The 26,539-nt window shown below is 48.7% G+C and overlaps 1 protein-coding gene across 2 annotated transcripts in view; it reads right to left on the bottom strand.

Moving 5' to 3' along the window:
• Positions 1 to 26,539, bottom strand: part of MPV17 (mitochondrial inner membrane protein MPV17) — a 411,576-nt gene that overhangs the window by 333,754 nt on the left and 51,283 nt on the right. Inside the window, exon 2 of one of the 2 annotated variants that reach the window (XM_078647178.1) lies at positions 21,334 to 21,411. In XM_078647178.1, the coding sequence (XP_078503304.1) occupies positions 21,334 to 21,406 (73 nt within the window). In that variant the 5' untranslated portion in view covers positions 21,407 to 21,411. Of the gene's footprint in view, positions 1 to 21,333; positions 21,500 to 26,539 lie in introns of those variants that run through there. The other variant, XM_078647177.1, reaches the window with a different exon arrangement.

Below are 26,539 nucleotides of genomic sequence, written 5' to 3'. Positions count from 1 at the left end.
GCATTTTGAATGACGCATGAGCATTAAAATCCTCTGCTTGCAATAATGCTCATGTAGGGTGGTTTATGAACAGTGTTCACAAAACTCCGTCCAGCAAACTCCAAAAGCGCCTAATGTCAAACTGGAGAACTCGAAAACACGGATCACGATGAATATTACCGCAAAGTCAGATACATTTAGGTGCAGATGGGATTTTAATTCGTCTCCCGAATACTGTTGCTTTGCGAAACCCTTCAAGCAGTGGTACAGGGGACACAAATCTTACCCCTTTGTCTACTTCTAACCAGGAACAACATGCAGAGATTCATCTCCTATATGTGAGCGTCACATCCTCCCTAGAAAGAGAGAGTGTATTTTAAGATTTGTGGGACTGCACGGACCGGTCCCTACCGGCTTCAAAACGAAGCGGTAAAAAAGCAACGTTTCCAGGGGTCTCCTTCAAACGTGAGCGTTGGTCGCCCTCTGCTGCTCACAATGGGGCACTGCGACTTTGTTTTGCTACTTGACTGATGTCAGCACATATTTGTATATATCACACACCACACGTTTAAGACGAGAACTACGAGGAACTGTATGCAGCCATTCATCGAGGCCGGAATTTCGGCATTTAATGCCTGCAATTATGAGTTAACCCCCTCAGAACTGGGAATAAATGTGCAAACCCAGACTTCTACTTAGAATTTGCTATTCCGGTGAGGTGTATCGCTGACACTTGCCACCTGCTCTGAACAGGGGGGGGGGGGGTGTGTGTGTGGGGTGTGTGTGGTGTGTGGTGTGTGTGGTGTGTGGTGTGTGTGGTGTGTGTGTGGGGTGTGTGTGGTGTGTGTGTGGTGTGGTGTGTGTGGTGTGTGGTGTGTGTGGTGTGTGTGTGTGTGTATATATATAGATATATATATATATATATATATATATATATATATATATATATATATATATATATATATATATATATATACATACATATATAAATAAAGAAGATATCAATCTGCTACCTGAGACTGTTGTCCGTTCTTTCTCCGTAAGGGTGCGGCATCCGCGGTGTCCTTTGGAGCGGTGGATTATATATATATATATATATATGATGGAGGTGGGACAGTGGAGTGAGGAAGTGGAGAATGTCGCCTGCAGTCAGCTCTTTTCCTATGCAGTTTTATTGGCTTGTTTTACAGGCCGGTGAAAGTGGGTCCAGTTTTCCCTCATGCGGGAACACCAGCCCACTTATAACTGTGGGGAGCAGAATTTCACGGGAATCCCACTCCGCACAACTGGTCTGAAGCCTTCACTCAGGCTCATGTTATGTGGATCATTGGACAGTCCGAAGCGCAGTGAGCGTCACGCACTAGGCAGTTATCGTTTATCGACACTACTTTAGGCAGCTCTTGATTGATTAGGCACGTTCCATTCCGCCATCATATCTCTCCGCATATTAAAGAGCTCCATTGGCTACCAGTAAAGAAGGATCGAGTTTAAGGCTTTGACCATGGCATTCCGGACAATTCATGGTAAATATCCTAGTTACCTGAAACAACGGCTGTGTCGATATAAGCAGATCCGCTAGGTGGCAGATCTTTCACTATAGGAGCCACCAAGCTATGTAACTCTTTGCCAAACTATCTTCGCCAAATTGATTCAGAGCCACTATTTAGGAAAGCTGTAAAAACCTGGCTCTTTAGCCTAGGTCAATGTTCTTGGGGTTAGTCTTTTGTCGGTCATCTTTTCGTGGCACCTACTGCTAGGGCACCTGGACACCTCTGGTTGAGGTAGCTGTTTGCGCTTTATAAATGTCGGTATTATTAAAAGTCTGTGCTATTATTGCACACTAGAGACTCCAGGGCAAGTCAGGAGCTCCTAAGTGGCATGGGCACGACGTAAAGCGCAGGTGAACTCGTAATGGTGACCATCCAGCACTCTGACCTTCAAACCAGAGTCAGTCCAAGCAGCAGCCAGTCGGATTGGGAAGGCGGGCATTGGCCGATGGGCCGGTGCCTCAGGGTCACATGGGGGCCAGTTTTTGGGCCTCTGTAAGCGGGCCCAAGAGACTTCCCCACTCCCCACCAGGCCACTTTAATGTGGCGCCAGCATCAGAGAGCACTCTCCTGACATGCTGTAACCGGAGGCTGGGGTCCAGGTGTGGCTTTTGCCTCTAGGGCCTTCTCACCTGGGCGCACTGCCTCTGGTGCTCAGAAAAGAAGTTTCCCTTGAGCTGCAATCAGCATGAAATAAGTATCCGTATTGGAGTGTTGTCTAGCTGCGCATCCTGAGAGACGACACTCCATATGGAGACTTATTTAATGCTGATTGCAGCTCAAGGGAAACTTATTTGGTTTCCTGGGTGACCAGAGCCCCTCCCTCTTGCCTGATCTTAGCACGGGGTTGCTACACTAGTATGACAGAGTGACCACTGCCCCTTATCAGTATACTAGGGTGACCAGGGCCCTATATTAACTAACCTGTTCCTCGTAGCTGGACTCCAATAATGCTGATACGGCATTAGTGACACTTAATTGATTTACCGGGTGACCAGAGCCCCTCCTTCTTGTCTTATCTTAGCTCGAGGTTACTATACTTATATGACAAGGTGACCAGTGCCCAATATTTACTTAGCTGATCTTGGCGCGTGGCTCTTGGAGACATCATATTTCACGCTCCAATTGACGGTTCCTTGCCGGTGTCTTCCTGACCCATGACAAGGTCCGTAATCTTTGATCATCCACAGCAAGACTGTCTATTTTAAACCCTTCGGCCAAATGTAAATGCCTGGTTCCCCAGAATCTCTTGTCCTGAAGAGACCCCGTAACACGAGAGGGTCGAAACGTCGTACACTACAGAAAGGGAGAGTCCTAGGACATTAGAAAAAAATCCTATTAAGTGGATTGATAATTGAATCCATAAGGGACCTCCCTGTCTATTCCAATAACCAACTGCTTCTTTTTATTAATCACTGTATAATATGTCACTGTTGGTTTTGGTCACTGCCCTGGGGCACAAAAGTCACTTGGATCACTTTCTATCTTCTATATAGTGTGAATACATAGTAATTGTTTTTCTCTTTTTACATATGAATGTTGTTTGCTAAATAAAAGTTACGCCCATGTTCGGCTGAAGTGAAGTGAATTTGTTTGCTTGTGGGCTTCAATTTCAAAACTTTGATTGACTCTATATTGATCCAATATAATAACAGTTAGAAGGACATAACTCCCCATTCTAACTAAAACTCTTAATTTTGGTATAAAGGAAGTAACCTGCCTTGCTTTATCTGTTGTTCAAATGAGTTCCTTTGAACACTGTTTGTTGGCTGACTAGCTATACCCAGAATAAATAAACAAGAAATAAAATGACATTTTTATATAGTGCACCACTGCCACAAGCTAACTAGGTGCTGAGGAGGAAAAAGAAGACCATGCAGGTCAGGGAGATGCTGCTCTGCCTGAATCCCCCCAGAGGCTCCAGGAGGCAGTTGCCCTCTCACCAGCACTAGCTGAAAGAAGTCACCAGGAATCCCAAACCATCTGAATTATTGATCTCACACTTACAGTTCTGGAGCTATTATCTGTTGAACCTGCGGTCATTATACTACCATAAAGGGTCAGTCTGTAGTTGTGACTGGTGCCACAAATGACTGCAGCGGCCTCCCCAGGTCTTGCGGGTGCCCCCGCCAGCGCAAAATCATGACCACGCCTGCTAGATTGAGAGACACAGGCTCCTAGTGTGTGGAGTGGTGTGGCTCACTGGTTAGAGGCGGCAGACCCGTAAGCAGAGAACGGCCCGGGACCAGGGTTCAATTCCCGACGCGGCAGGGTCGTGGACCAGGGTCAAAACGGACTCGATAATTCTCACCTCGGTGCCTAATCTAACCAGGGAACACACTCGGCAACTCTGGGCATTAAGCTTGCCTCATCTCTGCAACGGCCCCCCACAGACGCCGGGGATGCCTGGTTTCACCTTGGAGATACCCAGAAAGGGACCATCTCACAGGGAAAGCCAGGACGGTTTCCCCAGCGGTCTTCAGCGCCAGGATACTCCATGGAGTCGCAGTGCGCTTTACAAGTACACCAACATTTACATTTAAAGGAAAAGGCACTTGGGATTCAAATGATGGAGGTGACTCACTATTTCCATCATTCCCCTGGAAAGCATGGAGACCAGCTGCATCCTCACCTGATCTCTGGGCTCCAGGAAACTGTGGACTTTGTCTCTAACTGGACACTCAGTAACCAGCGCATGAACCCACAGCAGTCGGACTTTCCCAGACTTTGCTCAGTTGAATCATCGTTGTTTGGGTGGTGGGTTTTGGCTGTCCATATTTTTGGGAACAACACCTTTTATTTTGGCCTGGATTGCTTTAAAGAGTCTAGTTTGCTTTTACAACTGTCTGTATGTGGTCAGTGTATTTTAACATAGTGTGAACTTTTCGGTAGCGGACGGGTCGATAGTGAAAGGCAGGAGACGGGTCTTAGTGATAGTGGGCTTTATTGTGCTAAGCAAGTGGTCCGAACAAGTCCTTCTCTGTACAGGGGTTCGCCTGGGGGACCTGCTCCGGGATCGTCTTCTCCTCCGTGAGTCAAGGCGAGACGTCCTCCGATCGTCTACCAGGCTCCGTCGGGTGGTGGGGTCTCCGAGGTCCGCCGTGTCCTCTCCTCCTCCCAAGGACCAGTATGAAACAAAAAACAAACACAAGGCACTCGTAAGAGCGATATCCGGCAGTTATCAGCCGTTACAGGGTAAAGGGGGTGAGGACTCAAAACCACGCGTGCTCCCCTTCCTCCAGTCTCAGCTTCTTTTGCTGCTAGGGCGTGATCGGGGGGGGGGGGTTCTTAGTGCTCGTGATAAGGCAACTGGGACCCAAGGATGGCTCGTCAGACAATCGGTGGACCTCCCCTCCGTCCCATTAAGCCCCTGAGGCGATTACGCACCTGCGTGAGCCACGCACCTCCCCTGGGTGAGTGGCTGGGCGACACGTGGGGTCGTTGGCCTCCTGGCGTCTTTCCACCCAGTCCGGTTCTTCTTCCTCCCTGCGCGTCTTCGTTCTCCTCCGTCTCTCCGTCTCTCCGACCTCCCTCATCGGACTCGCCCTGGGTGTACAAACACACCCCCTTGTTCTGGTCGACCTCTTTTGACGTAGTCCAGTCGCTCCACGACTCCGCCCATTCCTCATCCGCTTGATGTTTAAAGGGCAAGTCTCGGTCTTCCTCTTGTATGACAGCAAAGTCTACCCCAGATCTGTGAAAGTCCGTCTGCTGAGGGATAGAAGAGTGGTTACTAGGGACAAAGTGGGGAGGCCCGTGCGCTTGCGGTGTAACGGAGCCCGGAACAGGGTGCCAAGACCGGGGCACCCCGTTACACACCTCCCCCCTAGGACGCTCACGCTCGGGGAGCGGATGGCGGGACAGGAAATCGGCACCCACGTTATCAGACCCCTTCATGTGTCGCACCGTGAAGGAGTAGGGCTGGAGGGACAGAAACCAGCGCATAACGCGCGCATTATTAGACTTGTTCCTGGCCATCCAGAGGAGGGGGGCGTGATCGGTGTACAGGGTAAACGGGTGGCCCTCCAAATAATAAGCAAGCTTCTCAACCGCCCATTTCACTGCCAAACACTCCTTCTCTATGGTGGCATAGCGCAGCTCGCGTGGGAACAGTTTACGGCTAACATACAGTACGGGGTGCACCCTCCCATCGGACCCCTCCTGAGACAGAACCGCCCCAATGCCGTACTCAGAAGCGTCGGTATGCAGGGTGAAGGGCCTCGTGAAATCAGGGGAGGTCAGCACCGGGGCCGAGGTTATAACCCGCTTCAGGAGGGCTAAGGCGGCTAACATGGCCTCAGTGGGACGTATGACCATGCTGGCTTTGCCGGGGAGACGTAAGGCATCAGAGAGGGGGGCTGCCACGTGGGAGAACTGAGGGATAAAGCGACGATAATACCCTATCAACCCTAGGAATGCCCTCATCTGTTTTCGGTTGGTAGGAAATGGGGTCTCTGATATCGCTCGGATCTTCTCAATCTGGGGCTCTATCAACCCATGACCCAACACATATCCTAGGTATTTCACCTTCTGATAGGCTAATCTGGATTTTTTTGCATTAACTCTCAGACCCGCTTTTTCCAGGGCCACGAACACCTCATGGATGTGGCGTAGATGGTCAGACCAGGATGAGCTATGGATGACAATGTCATCGAGATAGGCCGAAGCAAACCCAGCCACGTCTTTCAGTACGGTGTTCATGAGACGTTGGAAGGTGGCGGGGGCCCCATGCAGCCCGAAGGGAAGGACGGTGAATTCATAATGTCCCTCATGGGTACTGAAGGCGGTTTTCCGGCGGTCTTCTTCTTTCAGGGGCACCTGCCAGTATCCCTTGGTGAGATCAAGCGTGGTGATGTATTGGGCATCTCCCAGACGCTCGACCAATTCATCCACTCGGGGGAGAGGGTAGGCATCCAAACAGGAGATCTCATTAAGCGCCCTGAAGTCCATACAGAACCTGCGCGTGCCATCGGGCTTAGGGACCATGACTATAGGGCTGGACCAGTCACTCTTGGACGGTCTGATGACACCCATTCTTAACATGTCCTCCACTTCCTTTTGTATCGCTGTTCTCCTGGACTCCGGGACTCGGTAGGGTCGGATCTTCACCTTTTTCCCGGGTTGTGTTTCGATGCTATGTTCGGCCATGGTGGTACGTCCTGGTTGATTGGAGAAGAGCGTGTCATGTCTTCTCAGGACCTTGGTTAGGTCCTCCTTCTTGCTCTGCGACAGCTCTTCATTGACCTGTAGCTCGTGTCTAGTGGAGTGGACTGTTTCATGGGCTACGACGTGGACTCCGGAGGGGGCTGGTCCCAGCCATTTCCTTAACAGGTTGATGTGATACACCTGTGTTTTGTGAGGTCCCACTTGAAGGCGATAGGAGGTGTTACCTATGGTGCCTATGACTTGGTGAGGGCCTACCCATTCGGCTCGGAATTTCTGGGTGGATGATGGGAGGAGAATCAAGGCCCAGTCGTTGATTTGCAGTCTTCTCCACTTCTTTCCTTTGTCATAGCAGTGTTTTTGTCGCTTCTGTTCCTGTTCCAGATGGGCGTGGGCCAAATCGCGTAGTTTTCCCAGTCTGGCCTTCAGGTTCTGGGCATACTCGAGGGTGGTGGCTGTCTCGTCCGGTAGTTCGTTCTCCCACGCATCCTTCGTCATTTCCATCAATGACCTGGGTTTCCTCCCGTACAACAGTTCAAAGGAAGACACTCCTAGGCTACTCTGGCGCTGGCCTCGGATGACGTATAGAGCCAGGGGTAAGAGTCGGTCCCACTCCGCCCCACTAACCTCCAGCATTTTCCGCAGTGTTGTTTTGAGGGTACGATTGTACCTTTCCACCAGGCCGTCCGTTTGCGGATGATATACCGATGTGCGGATTTGCTTTATATCGAGAGTCCTGCAGACTTCCTGCATAAGCTTAGAAACAAACGGGGTGCCTTGATCCGTCAGTAACTCTTTCGGGAAACCGACTCGAGTAAACACCTCGATCATCTTTTCTGCCACTTGTTTGGTGGTTGTGGTGGTTAGCGGGAAGGCCTCGGGAAAGCGGGTCGCATAGTCGACCATTACCAACACATACTGGTACCCTTTTCTGGTCTTCGGAAGGGGGCCGATGATATCCATACCGACCCTTTCGAAGGGCTTCCCAATGATGGGGAGGGTTTGTAGGGGCACCTGCGGGGGCTTAGTCATGTTTTTCCGCTGACAGATGCTGCACTCCCGACAATACTCCGCTGTGTCTTTGTATATACCTGGCCAATAAAAGTGTCGGAGAAGGTTTTGGGTCGTCTTTCCCCCCCCCCGTGTGTCCCGCTAACAGGTGGCTATGTGCAAAAAACAAAACCTGGCTGCGAAATGGCACCGGTACTAGCAGCTGTGCTTCCTCATCGGCCTTCCCCTCCCGGTACAATAGGTCTTGCTTAATGACAAAACGGGGAAACCTTTCTGGTCCCTGTCCCTGCCCTTGATGAGCCTGTTCCCATGCATTAAACAGGGAGGGGTCGTTTGCCTGAGCATAGCGGAAACTCCGGTCCAATACCCAGGGTTCAGGGGTGAGCATGGCAGGACAGGGGTTACAGGGTCCGTTCTCTACCGTTGTAGAAGAGGGACAGCCCTCAGTACTTGATTTGAACATAGACAGGAATCGAGGGTTGTCGGTGCCTATTATAAGGTCTTCGGGCAATGAAGCAAGGACGCCCACCCGCAGCGTCTGTGTATCCCCTTTTATGCTTATGGGCAAGGAGGCCAATGGGTAGGGTCGCACGTCCCCATGCACACACCTGATGTTTACCATCTGACAGGGAACATATTGGGAGAGGGTGACATGCCTAGTCTGAACCACGGACTGCCGACACCCTGAATCTAGGAGGGCTGAAATGGAGGTCCCGTTTACCCTGACACTTACTCTGTACGCGCCTCCCATTTCGGCGGAGAAGAGGACCGACTTCGGAAGGTATCCGACTTCCATAGGTTCTTCCGGGGGTCTTTTCTTGGGGCAGTGTCTCGCAATATGGCCCCAGTTCCCACAGTCGAAGCATTGGGGCCCCGAGCTTCCCTGAGGCATGGTTTGCCAAGGCTGATGTTTAGAGGACTCGCCCTGTCGTTGCGGTTTCTTTTCTGTTCTCTGGACGGGTCTTTGTGCTTTTTCAGGCTCCCCGGCCGGACCGCGGGGCTGAGCCCGAGCGAAGGAAGAATCCATGTCGATGGCTTGTGCAGCCGTAAGATTGTGATGTTGGCGTAGCCATCTCTGCGTGGGGTACGGAAGGGCCTCTAGATATTGTTCTAGGTATATGCGGTCCATGATTTCGGCCTTGGTGCTGGTAGAGGGCGTCAACCATTTGTCTGCAGCCATCCTGAGGCGCACAAACAGGGTCCGGGGATTCTCCCCGGAGACACCCCGCTCCTTCCGGAAGCGCAATCGATACGCCTCGGCGTCCAGTCCCAGATGCTCCAGAATAACTCTTTTTACCTCATGGTACGGCGTATCCCCTGTGGGATTGGCCACCTGGTAGGCGGCCTGGGCCTCCCCCACCAAGAGAGGAGCCAGAAAGAACGGCCACTTCACCACCTGCCACCCACAGGCCCGTGCGGCCCTTTCGAAATTGAGGAGGAACGCATCCGGGTCCTCCCCCGATTGATACTTCTGTAGGGCTATGGCGGCCGAGCCATGTGGAATGACCCTCTCGGTTCTACTGCCATGTTGCACAGGATCCACCCAGGGTGCGGCGGTTCGCGTAGCCAAGGCCTCTTTTATCAGGTTCCTTTCCTCTTGTGCGGCCGTGAGCTGCTGTTCGGCCACCCACTCCAGCCGCTCCTGTCCCTTCGTGAGTCGTTCTATCACCGTTTCCATCTTCTGTGTGCAGACGGCCTCTTTGCCCGCATTCTCCACCACTGTGAGCTTTTCGGTAGCGGACGGGTCGATAGTGAAAGGCAGGAGACGGGTCTTAGTGATAGTGGGCTTTATTGTGCTAAGCAAGTGGTCCGAACAAGTCCTTCTCTGTACAGGGGTTCGCCTGGGGGACCTGCTCCGGGATCGTCTTCTCCTCCGTGAGTCAAGGCGAGACGTCCTCCGATCGTCTACCAGGCTCCGTCGGGCGGTGGGGTCTCCGAGGTCCGCCGTGTCCTCTCCTCCTCCCAAGGACCAGTATGAAACAAAAAACAAACACAAGGCACTCGTAAGAGCGATATCCGGCAGTTATCAGCCGTTACAGGGTAAAGGGGGTGAGGACTCAAAACCACGCGTGGTCCCCTTCCTCCAGTCTCAGCTTCTTTTGCTGCTAGGGCGTGATCCGGGGGGGGGGGGGGGGTTCTTAGTGCTCGTGATAAGGCAACTGGGACCCAAGGATGGCTCGTCAGACAATCGGTGGACCTCCCCTCCGTCCCATTAAGCCCCTGAGGCGATTACGCACCTGCGTGAGCCACGCACCTCCCCTGGGTGAGTGGCTGGGCGACACGTGGGGTCGTTGGCCTCCTGGCGTCTTTCCACCCGGTCCGGTTCTTCTTCCTCCCTGCGCGTCTTCGTTCTCCTCCGTCTCTCCGTCTCTACGACCTCCCTCATCGGACTCGCCCTGGGTGTACAAACACACCCCCTTGTTCTGGTCGACCTCTTTTGACGTAGCCCAGTCGCTCCACGACTCCGCCCATTCCTCATCCGCTTGATGTTTAAAGGGCCAGTCTCGGTCTTCCTCTTGTATGACAGCAAAGTCTTCCCCAGATCTGTGAAAGTCCGTCTGCTGAGGGATAGAATAGTGGTTACTAGGGACAAAGTGGGGAGGCCCGTGCGCTTGCGGTGTAACGGAGCCCGGAACAGGGTCCCAAGACCGGGGCACCCCGTTACACATAGCCTGGGTGCTTCACTAACTTCAGTGCCCTTTTAAAAGTTACTTTGTGGCCTCTAAGATGCTTTGGTAGCATCACTGTCCTTAAAACTGAAAAATTTGTAAATTGGGAAAAAATATGCAAATTAGCTGAAGTCATAAAATGGGTCTAGATCAGCAATGATCCCTGCAGTTCAAGAGAGTGCAGCTAAATAGTATGCACCATATGAATTGTGGATATAATTACCATTGTACCAGTAGTAATGAAATCCACATTTATGGGATGTAGTGGCTAAAAGAACAAGTTACTTCCCTTGCATTATGTTTTTTCTGGTGGATACAGTATCTACCTACGGATTCCTCACCTTTTGAATATCCGAAAAGCACCAGCATTCCACGGAAATGTTTCTTGACAGCTCTCCCAGGTCGACGAGGACGTCAAAATGCCCATGTCTCCGCACCCGGCTCCGTGTGATGTCACTGGAGTCATAAGAGGCCCTCACTGGTGTGCTTCGTCAGTGCCAACCCATTTATTTTCATGCCGTCGAGGCGAACGGGTGAAACCAACATCACGAATGCAACAATATACTCTAAAGTTTACATCAAATATTTACATATATACATAAGAAATAGGCAATACATACATAAAATACAAATAGGTTTCTTTTTGATAAATGCAAACAAGCAACAGGGAGGCAGGTGGATCAGTGAGGAGTCTGCTGGTAGTTACTGTATCCACCAGAGAAAGCATTGCAAAGGTAAGTAACTTACTTATTCTTCTGATAGATAAATCTACCTGCAAATTCCTCACCTTTTGAATGAATGTATGATGTTACTATGCGATCATGTTGATCGTGGTATGTTACAACGCAAGTCGTTTCAGCGACTTGCGCTGGAGGGCGCTGGACTTAGGAATAGTACGATTTACTATTCCAACACCAGTCTACGTACAGTAGGGAAGGTGTTGGAATAGTAAACCATACTATTCCTTAGCTTACAGCGCCATCCAACGCAAGTCATTGAAACGACTTTTGTTGTAAAGCCCGCGTTCTAAACCTATCGCAGTGAAACACCCGTGTTGTAAAGGTCTCCCCTTTTGAATAGGATCCCCAAGCTGTCCCGCAATCAGTGGTGGGTGCCTGTCTGCTATACCACACAATCTTCCAAAACACAACGAGCAAAGTGAGCGGCCCTCCTCACTTCAACTCTAAGCAAAAGTGTGGAGGGAGGCCCAAGCTGCCGCTTTACAGATGTCAGCTACATGGACACCTCTACCTAAAGCAGAAGTAGAAGACTTAGCTCTAGTGGAATGAGCTCTAATACCTTCTGGAGGTTTTTTGTGAGCCATGGTGCAGCAGATCTAAAAGCAAAGGATGATCCATCGTGATAAAGTCCTGATATACACAGATTTTCCTTTCATCTTGCCCACATATCCAACAAACAGCTGATCATCCAGCCAAAGATCACAAGTTCTGTCCTCATAAAAGCTGACAGCCCTTTTGGGGTTTAATGGATGAAGCCTTTCCTCCTCTTTAGATGGATGTATAGGAGGATAGAAAGTGGAACGAGTGATAGACTGGCCTAAGTTAATGGGAGTAACCACCTTTGGCAGGAAAGCTGCCCTGTAACTCAGAACCGACTTATCTGCATAGAAAGTTGTAAAAGGGGGCTTAACACGATCGGCCTGCAACCTGAGGAATCAAAGGTATGGGGGGGGACAAGTAAAACAGCTGGGAGCCCCAGTCCACTTGAAACGCGCCCCCCAATGCTTTCTGCTTCGGCTAATGGAGGCTGCAGAATGACAGGCAGTGTTTGTTCTCGTAACAAATAGATCTATCTGAGGGGTCCCCCATAGCCAGGAAATGTGAAGAACCACTTCCAGGTGGGAGACACCACTCTTGATTGGCTGAAAAATGCCAACTGAGACCGTCCTCATGCACGTTTAGAACTCTGACCAAGAGATTTGCTATGATACAAATCTAATGATCTGAGTCCAGGACCAGGGTCGTATAGTTTCTCTGCAGAGAAGATATGACTTGACTACTCCCTGTTTATGTGTCGCACTGCAGTAGTATTATATGTTAAGATCTGTAATGACTAACCGCAAAGGGAAGGGCGGAAGGCCTTGAGAGCCAGTCGTATAGCTCACAATTCCAACAGATTGATTTGAAACAGTTGTTCTTCGGGAGACCAAAGTCCTTTGATCTTCAGATCCCCCAGATGAGCTCCCCACCCTAGACTGGAGGCATCCGTTATCACTGTAGGCACCGGAGGTGGAGGGTGAAACGGCTTCCCTTGAGAAAGACGGACGCACTCCACCATCGAAGATCTGATGCAGTGTTTCTGGAGAACTTGACCAACTCCTTGAGGTCTCTGTTGTGCTGAAACCGCTGCCTGCGGAGGCACCACTGGGGGGCCCTCATGCGTCAGCATCCATGGGTGACCAACAGAATGCAGGAGGTTATAAGACCTAGTAAGCACAAGACTTTCAGGACTGGAACCATAACTCCATTCTGAAACATCGGAATCATTGCCTGAATGTCCAGAATCCGTTGAGGAGGAGGAGGGAAGGCTCGACTCACCACAGTGCCCAGTACTACCCCTATGAACAGGGTGCACTGCGAGGGCTCTAGGTGGGACTTGGGCTTGTTGATGGAAAAGCCCAGATTGAACAACTGAGTGATGCAACAACAACTCTGGAGACTTGGCTTTATTTCAGCCAATCATCCAGGTAAGGCAATACTAGTACACCCCACCATCTGAGATGTGCTGCGACCACCGCCATCACCTTCATGAAGATTCAAGGTGCGGAAGTAAGGCCAAGTGGAAGGACCACAAACTGGTAATGTTGAGACCCCACCATTAAGCAGAAATACTTTGTGTGTGATTGCAGAATGGGAATGGGAAAATAAGCATCCTGCAAATAGATTGAGACCATCTAATCTTCCTTCTCCAGTGCAAGGAGCACTTGTGCTGGGACAGCATTTTGAACTTTTCCTGCCTTATGATCCAGTTTAAAATCTTACGGTCTAGGATCGTCCACAAATGTCTGTGCTTTTTGGGAATCAGGAAGTAGCGGGAATAGCATCCCTGCACTGCACCATTTTAATGTGATTGGACCGCCTGTTGAAGGAGCACGAGATGGTCTTCGGAACAAAAACCTTTTTGGGGAGGAAGCAGTGGGGGAAGTTCTTGGAAGGGTAGGGCATACCCCTTTTCTGAAATATTTAACACTGACTAATCCGATGTTATGGATATTCACTGTGGTAGAAATTGGGACACCTGTCCTCCTACCAGAAAAGCATGCTACAAGATGGAAAAACCAGGGCTGCTTTCCTGTGAGGGTTGTAGAGGAAGAGGAGGAGGAGGAAGATGGCAAATGGGCAGCACCTCGCCATCTACCCCAGCCCATCCCCTATAGAGGGGATTGGACGGTTGCCGTTGCTACTGTTGTTGATATTGCTGCCTTCCTCGAAAGGAGAAGTTCCTGCCAAACCCACAGATCATCCGAAACTGCCGGTAATCCCTGGGCTGCGGTTGAAGGCCCAAAGATATTGTTGTTGCCTTGCTATCCTTAAATCTTTCCATGGCAGAATGTCCTTTGGTGCCAGTCTTAATCTATTGAAAGGAAAATCCATCAGTGTATTTTGCAAGTCAGGCGAAACACCAGACCCTCTCAGCCATGCGTGCCTCCTTGTAGTGACTGAAGTCCCCATCGCTCTTGCAACTGAATCGGTGGTACCCAGGTCCGACTGAAAGACCAGTCGAGCAGCAACCTGACTGTCATTCAACAGTTCAGTAAAGCGTCCCTGAACATCCTCAGGTAGTTTCGGGATCACTATTTTGTCAGAGTCCATCAGTGCATGAATGTAGCATCCCACCAAAGAAGTTGCGTTAGTTGACTTCAATGCCATGCTACCAGAGGAAAACACTTTCTTTGCCAACTGATTCTTTACCTGCAGGGGACGTTTGTAAAGACCCAGAAGTTAACTTGGAAGAACAGAAAGCTTGTACCATCAAAGTCTCAGGTGAAGGATATGTGGATCTTCTAGAGTCGGCTTGTACCTCTTCGCAATTGGTCTAGAGGCGGCAAAGGATGACATTGGCTTTTGCCAAATCTCTAGAATTGGTTCAGTCAACTCCTCATTAAAAGGCAATACAGGCTCCGACGTTGAAGAAGTAGAATAAAGCACTTCTGTGAGCAAATTAGACTTAAGCTCAGTTGATAGAAGAGGCAGTTCCAACATGTCAGCTCCTTTCTAATCCCGGACTGGTATGACAACCTCTGGAGTAAGAATGCCTTTTGAAGACAAAAATTTCCATTCTGGGGAAGTGTCTAAACCTCTTGCCACTTCCAAACCCTCAAATTCTGGATCCAGTGACACTATTCTCCCTCTTCTAGTCCAGGACCTCTTTCTCCAAAAATGTTCTGCTCCTCCTCAAGAAGTCTCTGAGCTTCCTTTGGAGATCTATGCCTCAACTTCAATAATGGCATTGGTGAAGCCAGTATCGTCAGTGACATTGGTACCTGCATTGAAGAGGCTAATGGAACTGGAGTCGAGTGATGCGACACCAGAGCGGATTCAGTCAACAACAGAGAGGGTGCAACAGGTGCTAGTGACTTTTACTGAACTTCAACTGGCAAAGGAGTCACCTTCCTCGGCTGCAGAGGAGCCCAGGATACCTGCGCCATCGGCATAAAAGGCAGGAACATCACCTGCAGATATTGAACTGGAAAACCTCCTAAATTAATATGATAGCGGACCCATGGGGTCCACAGGTATGCCAGATGGAGTCATCACCCTATTGAAAATGCTGTACATAGCATTTAAAAAATGTTAAGGGTTGAACCCTGGAACAGGAAAAGTTAGATACTCCTGCTCCTGTGGAGGAGGTGGAAGGGGAGGGGGAGAAGGAGGGGCAACTGGATCTACCTTCGCCTCTGGATCCGGTGGCCCCAGGCAAGGTTGGTGGTGGGCTTGGACTCGACAGCGATGCTAGAAAGGCTACTGGAGATGGGCCGGAGTCACCTCATCTCGATCTTCATGTGACTCTGGCGTGGAGACACTGACCTCAGAGACTCATCCCTCTAAGACCAATGTCAGGAACCATGACGCCACTTCTTCTTATGTTTCCTCTTCAATGAACGGGGAGACAGCAACTCTGAATGAGGACAAGACTTCTGATGTCCTCTCTTCTCCTTCCTTGCCTTTTGCTTCTCTGTCCTTCAGGGCTTTGGGGTCATCTTTTGATATGATAAACAGGTGTCAACGTCTTGGTCTGACTTAAGACACCAAAGACAATCATCATGAGAATCAGTGATTGACCTTTGACCCTCACACTCTCTGCATGGCTTGAAATCAGATTTCCTCAATGGAGTCACTTTTCCTGCAAGAACGTAGCAATTTCTGGGGAATTTGTCGAAAGACTCCTTACCCTATAGCGAGCCTATCAAAAAAACGTGACACATCAAAGGCACAGATAAAGGGGAACTGACGTCAGAACGCCAATGAGGGCCTCTTCTGACTGCAATGAGGTCACGTAGAGCTGTGTGTAGAGCCCTGGGCATTTGATGTCCTTGTCGACGTGGGAGAGCTGTCAAGAAACGTTTCTGTGGAGAGCTGGCACATTGGGATATTCAAAAGGTGAGGAATCTGCAGGTAGATATATCCATCAGAAATGGACGCCCTTAGATCCTTGGCAAAGGCAGCCAGGAAGTCCCCACATCAGTTAAGCAGTATCAGGTACTGCAATACAGGAACCAGACTGTCCTGCATTATTTTTCCGGGATGTTAAACTACGGAGAAAAAGGAAGACTTGTATTACTAGCAAAATCAAGTGGACATTAATGCTGTCAAATATCTCCAACCAGCTCCCAAGGGGCCTTAAAAGTTTCCTACCTGGCCAACGCCTTATCCCACTTTAGCTCAACTAGGCCCTGCCCAGATCTAGTCCGCTGAAGCTAGATAAAGCAATTATTAGTTAGCCTAGCAATGACCACTGTACTACAGAAGGGGGAGTAAACATAATGATACAAAAGGCAGACTCCCCAGGATATAGCGGCATAAAAGTGCAAATTTAGTGGCACAAAAATGTAAATTTAGTGGCATTATTGCGGCACTTTATTTTACTCGTAATCATTCCTTTTCAGCCCTAAATCAATGGAACCTGTTTTAGCATAATATTCCTCTTTGAAATAGGCATGTTTAAAGTTTCTGCAGCTCTACGGAAGCACAGCTCCAATCTACTTACCTACTAACCTTGTGGGAGGGGGCGTATATCTCCCTGGGATTTTCTAGCGCCCATGAGTGCACCCCTGCCGTGGCACCACTTTCACCGCCCCAAGGTGCAGTCGCACAGCTCCCCTTTGCTCCCTGGGTGCAGTCACACAGCCCCCATTTGCTCCCTGGGTGCAGTCACAAAGACCCCCATCGCTCCCTGGGTGCAGAGGTACAGCCTCCTCTTGTGTTGAGTGCACTGACTCCCTTTTATGGGTAGTGCTGACAGGGCAGACATCTCACAATAATTATCCTTCAGAACAAGGTTCCCCAGTTCCAAATTCAGTACGTCTGACCAGTGTGTCACATCCTCTCCCCCATTAAACACCATACCGCCCACTGAGAGAAACTTGCACTGCCTCAACTATAACCCAATTGTGCCCGCTATAAACACCTGGATGCGGCTCAATTTAAATTACACACTAGACAAGAGCAATATGCTGCCTACAAAAAAAAGTAACATCATCCTGGAAAAAAAAAATACTCATAGGGAATACAAAATTAAGTAAAGCATGTGAAATGTAAGCAGGAAAAACATGGCTACTTTAACGCTTTTACACTCACTATTCATAAATCAATGAGTGCTTTTGCCTGAAAAGTTAAGGACATGACTACAGGGCACGGAATGGACCCATTTCAATGTCCATTGCTTATATCCTTACAGAATGTAAGCAGTATAGTAAAAAGACCAATTCCCTGAACACGGAGACGCAGTACACATTTTGTTTTCCAATCCACGTGTTGCAGTGCCTCCAGCACTGGTGCCCTAGTTCCCCGCCCGGCGGAAAACAACGCTATTCAAAGAAAGAGAAGTAAACAAAAGTAGAGCTTCACTGACAAACTCTGTAGAGTGGCACAAATGTGTTTGGGTATGAATAAAATAAATCTGCCCACTTTGCTCTCACTCTGTTTGCTTTATTTAGTTATTTTTTATGTTTTGAACCTTTTATTCCCACAGTTACACTTTGGAACATTGCTTTCATTGGGCCGGTACTGTCCAGTACGAAGTACCCGGAACTTTTTAATATTGAGAGAGAGAGAGAGAGAGTACCGGCACTTCTCAGAAACAAGCAGGTACTCTGTTACAGAGTACCTGCACTTCTATATATCCATTTCAAGCACTGTTTTGGAATTGTAAAATATCACAACTTCTCCCTGGGCGGAACCCTCCAACACAGGCCAACTAGTCTGACACCTATTTCGACAGTGACATCACGGACTTCATCACCACCCTTATTATCAACTCCAGCACCTTCATCCTCCTAAAAGATCTTAATTTTCATCTAGAAGACGGCAGCAACCCGAACTCTAAAGCCCTTTTAGAAAACCTCAGAAACCTTGACCCCACCCAACAAGTTACTGAACACACCGACACCGTCGGGCATCTATTGGATCAGATTTTTTCCACTATCAGCAATATCACAGTCGACAAGCCAACAGCTATGACCCGACAGACCACAACATCATCAGATTTCAGCTTACCCGTCCTGCACCACCAAAGGCCTACCATGAACAGAACCCTCCATCGCAGATGGAAAAGCATCACAGAAGAGGAATGGGCTTCCACCCTCTCCGCGCACCGGCCTGAGCACACCAACAACATGCTGAAAGCCATTAACAACCTCAACAGCTGAATCACTACATAGCAACAATACCTGGCTCCCCTCAAGCACAACCCAAAGGCAAGAGCTGGACCACAGACCAGCTGGCACACAGAACAACTCAGGCTGACAAAACACCACTCTAAGCCACTGGAACACAAATGGAGGACAACTCAAGACAATGCAGATAAAGAAATCTTCAAATCAGCCCTCAGACGCTGCCACCAGCAGATACAGAACACCAAGCACACAGCTCTAGCAGATCGTATCAATGCCAAGACTAACAGCAGGAAATCTTCACCATAATCAAAGATTTTACTGCACCTCCTGCTACTTCCGGCAACATCACCCCTCACAAAACATCTGCAACAAGCTCTCTGAATTCTTCTGTAACAAAATCACCTCCATATGCAGCACCTTCGACCCTCAACCGGACATCATCACCAGCACGACTCAACTTCCCATCACAGCCGAAAAATGAACTGTGACCTCATGGCCCGCCATAACCACCATTGAAATCAGTGCTACAATGAAAACCATCCACATCGGGGTTGCATCTGACCCTTACCCCCATCAGGCATTCACCAAAAGACTCCTACCGATCAGCGAAGCACTAACACCCATCCTAAATGCCTCCATCGACTCAGCCACATTAGTGTACACCTGGAAACATGCCACCGTCATGCTTGTGCTCAAGAAACAATTCGCTGAGCCAGCCATGTTTTCCAACTAGCGACCCACCTCCTTCCTACCATACCCAGCAAAGGTCTTAGAGAAACTAATCAACTGATGCCTTCACAACCACCTGAGCAATCACCAGCTACTCGAAGCCACACAGTCCAGATTCAGGCCTAACCACACTACAGAAACAGCACTATCACTGCCACAGACGACATCCATAAGGAGACACAGCAGCCCTATTGTCCTGGACCTCTCAGCAGCATTTGACATGGTCTTACACCCATCCTCATCAAGTGCCTGCATGAGATTGTCAACCAAGAACCTGCTCTCGGCTGGATCTGCTCCTCCTTAACAGACAGAAGACAAGCTTTTAGCCTGGCATCTTTCTACTCGGAAACCTTGCATCTGCATAGTGCCTCAAGATTCATCGCTCAGCCACACCCTCTTCAACTGATACTTGATCCCTCTGGCCAACGTCATCCGCACACACATCAACATCCTCTCCAACACCGACAACACGCAACTCAGACTCTTCGGCTCGGACAAGACCCCCCTCCAACACTTAAAACAAGTTCACTGTGTGTATAACAGAAGTCGCGAACTGGATGAAAGCCAACGGTCTCAAGCTGAACACCGACAAGGCAGAAGTAGTGATCTTTGCCAAGAATATCTGACCATGAGACTTCAGCTGCTGGCCGGCCGATCTCGAACCCACACCCATACCCAGCACCCATGCCAGAAACATCAGAATAATCATTGAAAACAAACTGAACATGACTGCACAGGTGAGCGCCATCACTGCATCCTGCCTTAAGACCTTGAAGATGCGGAGGAAGATCTTCAAATGGTTCCCAAGCAACACTTGAAAAACTATTGGTCACACCCTAATCACTGGCAAGTTGGACTATGGGGAACACCCTCTATGCCAAGATCACCAAGCAACTCACTAGAAGACTGCAAACCATCCAGAACTGGGCAGCAAGCCTCATCCTCAACACCCCACACAGAACTCACATCACTGGCTCCGGATACACAAATGTGCTTATTTCAAACTCCTCTTACACACATTCCAGGCACTACACAACTTACGCCCCACCTTCCTGAACAGCTGCATTTCATCCCATTAATCACCCAGACACCTCTGCTCCGCAGGACTCCTACTCGCACACATATTCGCACACATCCGTGCATACACAGAACCCGATCAGGAGGACGGGCGACCTCTTACATCTCCTAATGCGTGGACCAGCCTCACACTCTACATCAGAGCCGCCCCTCTCTTGCAGAATTCCTCGAGAAACTGAAGACCGGGCTTTTCAATGAACCAACTTAAGATAGGAAAGGCTACACCCACACACCTTACTCAGTGCCAGGATACCCCCACGGGTGACTTAACAAATACACAAAACATCAGTAGAGCACCAGGTAGTCGGGTGGGGGGCTGGCATAATTGTGGAGTAGTGTGGCTCACTGGTTAGAGGCGGCAGACCCAGGAGCAGAAGTCGGCCCAGGGCCAGGGTTCAATGCCTGACGCGGCAGGGTCGTGGACTTGGGTCAGCACACTCGATAATTCTCGCTTCGGTGCTTACTCTAATCAGGGGTTCCACTCGGCAACTCTGGGCATTAGCTTGCCTCATCTCCACAACGGCCCCATCAATTCCGGGGATGCCTGGCTCCACCTTGGGGACTGCCAGCAGGGACCATCCCACATGGAAAGCCAGGACGGGTTCCCCAGAGTTATACAGCGCCAGGAAACCTACAGACGGGTAGCAGTGCGCTTTACAAGCTCAAAAATAAATACATACATACATACATAATGATCGGGGGGCTAGTGCATATGTACAACAGTGGGTGACTCCACAGCTGGATTTCAAGGTGCCTCGATGGGTTCTTGCCAGGCCTGCTGTACCCCGTTTCATGTAGTGTCGTCATTGATAATATAGCTGCCAAGGTTTCAGATTGCCATGAGTGACATTTTCATAATTTCAGTGTAATTATGAGTGATATTTCAAAGACTATGAGTGACACCTTCTGCTGAGCAAAATCAATCAATAAAGACGAGGGAAACATATAAATATTATCCATTACAACCATTTGAGCAATAAAAAACTCCAAGAAGAGTCGCATCATAGGCAGAGACAGACAGACAGATGGGTTTCTGCATCACTCCAGGCACGGGGCCCTCGCCTCCTCCCCCTTCACTCACCCGAGGCTGAGCACTGGAAATAGCTGCAATCCACGCTGGTAGGCAGTGCCTTTGTGTGTGAGTGCCATGTGAGAGATTAGACAGTGCATGAGACAACTGGAGCTCTGTATTGTATACTTTAAGTGATATTTTAGCACACACAGCAGAATACACACGCTGTTTCTTAAATGTGAAAAAGTGTTATTACACAAGTTGAAAGTAAAATCGGTGGGTGTCTCTTACCAGCTGTGGCGGTCTGAGTCTTCCAGGGGTGTCGGGACAGCAGCTTCTGGTAGGCCCGCCAGAGGCCCGCCATGCTCCCTGCGGGAAGAGACAGGCGTCAGTGGGGGAGGCAGGGGTGCAGGGGACGCGCTGCGGCGGCAGGGGGCGCTGGCTGGAGAGCAGGGTTCAAGGCGGGGTGCAGGGGACGCGCTGGGGCGGCAGGGGGCGCTGGCGCCGGGAGTGCAGGGTTCAAGGCCTCCCAGAGGTCTCCATGGGTCTGCCAGCTCCACAGACCGGGGGCTGGCAGAGGGCACCCCTCCCAGAGATCAGAGGCCTGCACGCAGGAGCATGCGGCGTATTCCAGGAAAACACGCTCAGGGCCTCAGGGCAAGGACAGGAATGTGCAGCGTGAACTCTCACCCGCATTTCACAAATTTGGAAAGGGCAAGGTGCAGCCTGACAGGTTCAAAACTCTCTGCCTTAGACTAGAGTATCACAAATGTGCTGTACTGTTGCAAAATTATATAGCGCTTACCACCCCTATGCGAGGCGCTGAAGCGATTGCCTTCATGAGTAGCATGCTAGCCCTTGTTGGGTGTGTTTGGAAGGATGCTGTGTTTGCTTTGATCCTATGTGGGAAGTGTTTCCATGTCCTGCGTGACGACCACCGAGGTGGGGATTTCGTGGGAAGCAGCGCTAAGAAAATGTACCACTTTTCGTGATTCGAATTTGTGACGTCCTTATCTAATAATGAGCGTCAAGACTAGAGGCCACTGCCTGTCTAGCACTTGATACACACTTAAAACATACCACTTTAACGGTCTGAGCTACAGCTTAGCCATAATGGAAAAACCCCCGATCTGTAGAGGAAACGCGACCTGCAACCTCGGACCCATGGGCGGAAAACAACACATTTTCCTCCAGGCTTAGAACTTCATCCATGAATCAGAAGATCTTCTCTTACCACCCAAATGTACATCACGTCTCTATATGTTTTATTTTCATTGCCACCCAGCTCTAAATCATGCCTTATTATTTAAATCTTTCCGTTGTCACCCAACGCTAAATCACACCTCACTGTTTAATACTTCCAGTTACCACCCAACGCAACATCACACCTCACTGTTTAATACTTCCAGTTACCACCCAACGCAACATCACACCTCACTGTTTAATACTTCCAGTTACCACCCAACGCAACATCACACATCACTGTTTAATACTTCCAGTTACCACCCAACGCAACATAACACCTCACTGTTTAATACTTCCAGTTACCACCCAACGCTAAATCACACCTCACTGTTTAATACTTCCAGTTACCACCCAACGCAACATCACACGTCACTGTTTAATACTTCCAGTTACCACCCAACGCTAAATCACACCTCACTGTTTAATACTTCGTTACCACCCAACGCTAAATCACACCTCACTGTTTAATACTTCCAGTTACCACACAACGCTAAATCACACCTCACTGTTTAATACTTCCAGTTTCCACCCAACGCAACATCACACGTCACTGTTTAATACTTCCAGTTACCACCCAACGCTAAATCACACCTCACTGTTTAATACTTCCAGTTACCACCAAACGCTAAATTACACCTCACTGTTTAATACTTCCAGTTACCACCCAACGCTAAATCACACCTCACTGTTTAATACTTCCAGTTACCACCCAACGCTAAATCACACCTCACTGTTTAATACTTCCAGTTACCACCGAACGCTAAATCACACCTCACTGTTTAATACTTCCAGTTACCACCCAACGCAACATCACACCTCACTGTTTAATACTTCCAGTTACCACCCAACGCAACATCCCACCTCACTGTTTAATACTTCCAGTTACCACCCAACGCTAAATCACACCTCACTGTTTAATACTTCCAGTTACCACCCAACGCTAAATCACACCTCACTGTTTAATACTTCCAGTTACCACCCAACGCAACATCACACCTCACTGTTTAATACTTCCAGTTACCACCCAACGCAAAATCACACCTCACTGTTTAATACTTCCAGTTACCACCCAACGCAACATCACACCTCACTGTTTAATACTTCCAGTTACCACCCAACGCAACATAACACCTCACTGTTTAATACTTCCAGTTACCACCCAACGCTAAATCACACCTCACTGTTTAATACTTCCAGTTACCACCCAACGCAACATCACACCTCACTGTTTAATACTTCCAGTTACCACCCAACGCAACATAACACCTCACTGTTTAATACTTCCAGTTACCACCCAACGCTAAATCACACCTCACTGTTTAATACTTCCAGTTACCACCCAACGCAACATCACACCTCACTGTTTAATACTTCCAGTTACCACCCAACGCTAAATCACACCTCACTGTTGAATACTTCCAGTTACCACCCAACGCTAAATCACACCTCACTGTTTAATACTTCCAGTTACCACCCAACGCTAAATCACACCTCACTGTTTAATACTTCCAGTTACCACCCAACGCTAAATCACACCTCACTGTTTAATACTTCCAGTTACCACCCAACGCAACATCACACGTCACTTTTTAATACTTCCAGTTACCACCCAATGCTAAATCACTCTTCACTGTTTAATACTTCCAGTTACCACCCAACGCAACATCACACCTCACTGTTTAATACTTCCAGTTACCACCCAACGCTAAATCACACCTCACTGTTTAATACTTCCAGTTACCACACAACGCTAAATCACACCTCACTGTTTAATACTTCCAGTTACCACCCAACGCAACATCACACCTCACTGTTTAATACTTCCAGTTACCACCCAACGCTAAATCACACCTCACTGTTTAATACTTCCAGTTACCACCCAACGCTAAATTACACCTCACTGTTTAATACTTCCAGTTACCACCCAACGCTAAATCACACCTCACTGTTTAATACTTCCAGTTACCACCCAACGCTAAATCACACCTCACTGTTTAATACTTCCAGTTACCACCGAACGCTAAATCACACCTCACTGTTTAATACTTCCAGTTACCACCCAACGCTAAATCACACCTCACTGTTTAATACTTCCAGTTACCACCCAACGCAACATCACACCTCACTGTTTAATACTTCCAGTTACCACCCAACGCAACATCACACCTCACTGTTTAATACTTCCAGTTACCACCCAACGCAACATCACACCTCACTGTTTAATACTTCCAGTTACCACCCAACGCAACATCACACCTCACTGTTTAATACTTCCAGTTACCACCCAACGCAACATCACACCTCACTGTTTAATACTTCCAGTTACCACCCAACGCAACATCACACCTCACTGTTTAATACTTCCAGTTACCGTCCAACGCAACATCACACCTCACTGTTTAATACTTCCAGTTACCACCCAACGCAACATCACACCTCACTGTTTAATACTTCCAGTTACCACCCAACGCAACATCACACGTCACTGTTTAATACTTCCAGTTACCACCCAACGCTAAATCACACCTCACTGTTTCATACTTCCAGTTACCACCCAACGCTAAATCACACCTCACTGTTTAATACTTCCAGTTACCACCCAACGCTAAATCACACCTCACTGTTTAATACTTCCAGTTACCACCCAACGCTAAATCACACCTCACTGTTTAATACTTCCAGTTACCACCCAACGCTAAATCACACCTCACTGTTTAATACTTCCAGTTACCACCCAACGCTAAATCACACCTCACTGTTTAATACTTCCAGTTACCACTGAACGCTAAATCACACCTCACTGTTTAATACTTCCAGTTACCACCCAACGCAAAATCACACCTCACTGTTTAATACTTCCAGTTACCACCCAACGCAAAATCACACCTCCTGTTTAATACTTCCAGTTACCACCCAACGCAAAATCACACCTCACTGTTTAATACTTCCAGTTACCACCCAACGCAAAATCACACCTTACTGTTTAATACTTCGTTACCACCCAACGCAAAATCACACCTCACTGTTTAATATTTCCAGTTACCACCCAACGCAAAATCACACCTTACTGTTTAATACTTCCAGTTACCACCCAACGCAAAATTACACCTCACTGTTTAATACTTCCAGTTACCACCCAACGCAACATCACACGTCACTGTTTAATACTTCCAGTTACCACCCAACGCAAAATCACACCTCACTGTTTAATACTTCCAGTTACCACCCAACGCAACATCACACGTCACTGTTTAATACTTCCAGTTACCACCCAGCGCTAAATCACACCTCACTGTTTAATACTTCCAGTTACCACCCAACGCTAAATCATACCTCACTGTTTAATACTTCCAGTTACCACCCAACGCTAAATCACACCTCACTGTTTAATACTTCCAGTTACCACCCAACGCTAAATCACACCTCACTGTTTAATACTTCCAGTTACCACCCAACGCTAAATCACACCTCACTGTTTAATACTTCCAGTTACCACCCAATGCTAAATCACACCTCACTGTTTAATACTTCCAGTGACCACCCAATGCAACATCACACGTCACTGTTTAATACTTCCAGTTACCACCCAACGCTAAGTCACACCTCACTGTTTAACACTTCCAGTTACCACCCAACGCTAAGTCACACCTCACTGTTTAATACTTCCAGTTACCACCCAACGCTAAATCACACCTCACTGTTTAATACTTCCAGTTACCACCCAACGCTAAATCACACCTCACTGTTTAATACTTCCAGTTACCACCCAACTCAAAATCACACCCTACTGTTTAATACTTCCAGTTATGTTCTGTTATGTTATGTTATATGGGTATTTATTACGCGCACGACTACTCTTGAGTATCCTGGCGCGGAGCATAACCACGGAGAAATCACAGAAAAGAAGCGCAGCATTATTTTAGTAAGCTTGATTGAAGAGGGGAGTTTTAAGAAGTTTTTTAAAGCAGCTAAGGTCTCTGGTGTCCCTGAGAGTGAACGGAAGGGCATTCCAGAGGGTAGCTGCTTTGACTGAGAATGATTGACCGCCCAGTCTGGTGCGCCTAAAGCGGGGTGTTACCAGCCGGCGTTGGGAAGCCGACCTGAGGTGTCTTTCCCTAAGATAAGCTGGGCCAGTATTGTGTAGGGCTCGATGAGTGAGAACCAGAGCCTTAAATTGAACTCTTTGGGCCACCGGCAGCCAGTGGAGTGTGGCCAATTGTGATCTTATGCTGATGCGTCTGGGGATGCCCAG

The sequence above is a fragment of the Lissotriton helveticus genome, chromosome 6 (assembly GCF_964261635.1).
Source record: "Lissotriton helveticus chromosome 6, aLisHel1.1, whole genome shotgun sequence".
Classification (NCBI taxonomy): domain Eukaryota; kingdom Metazoa; phylum Chordata; class Amphibia; order Caudata; family Salamandridae; genus Lissotriton; species Lissotriton helveticus.
Note: the sequence above shows the minus strand (reverse complement) of the source record. Positions and strands in the feature narration are given on the sequence as shown.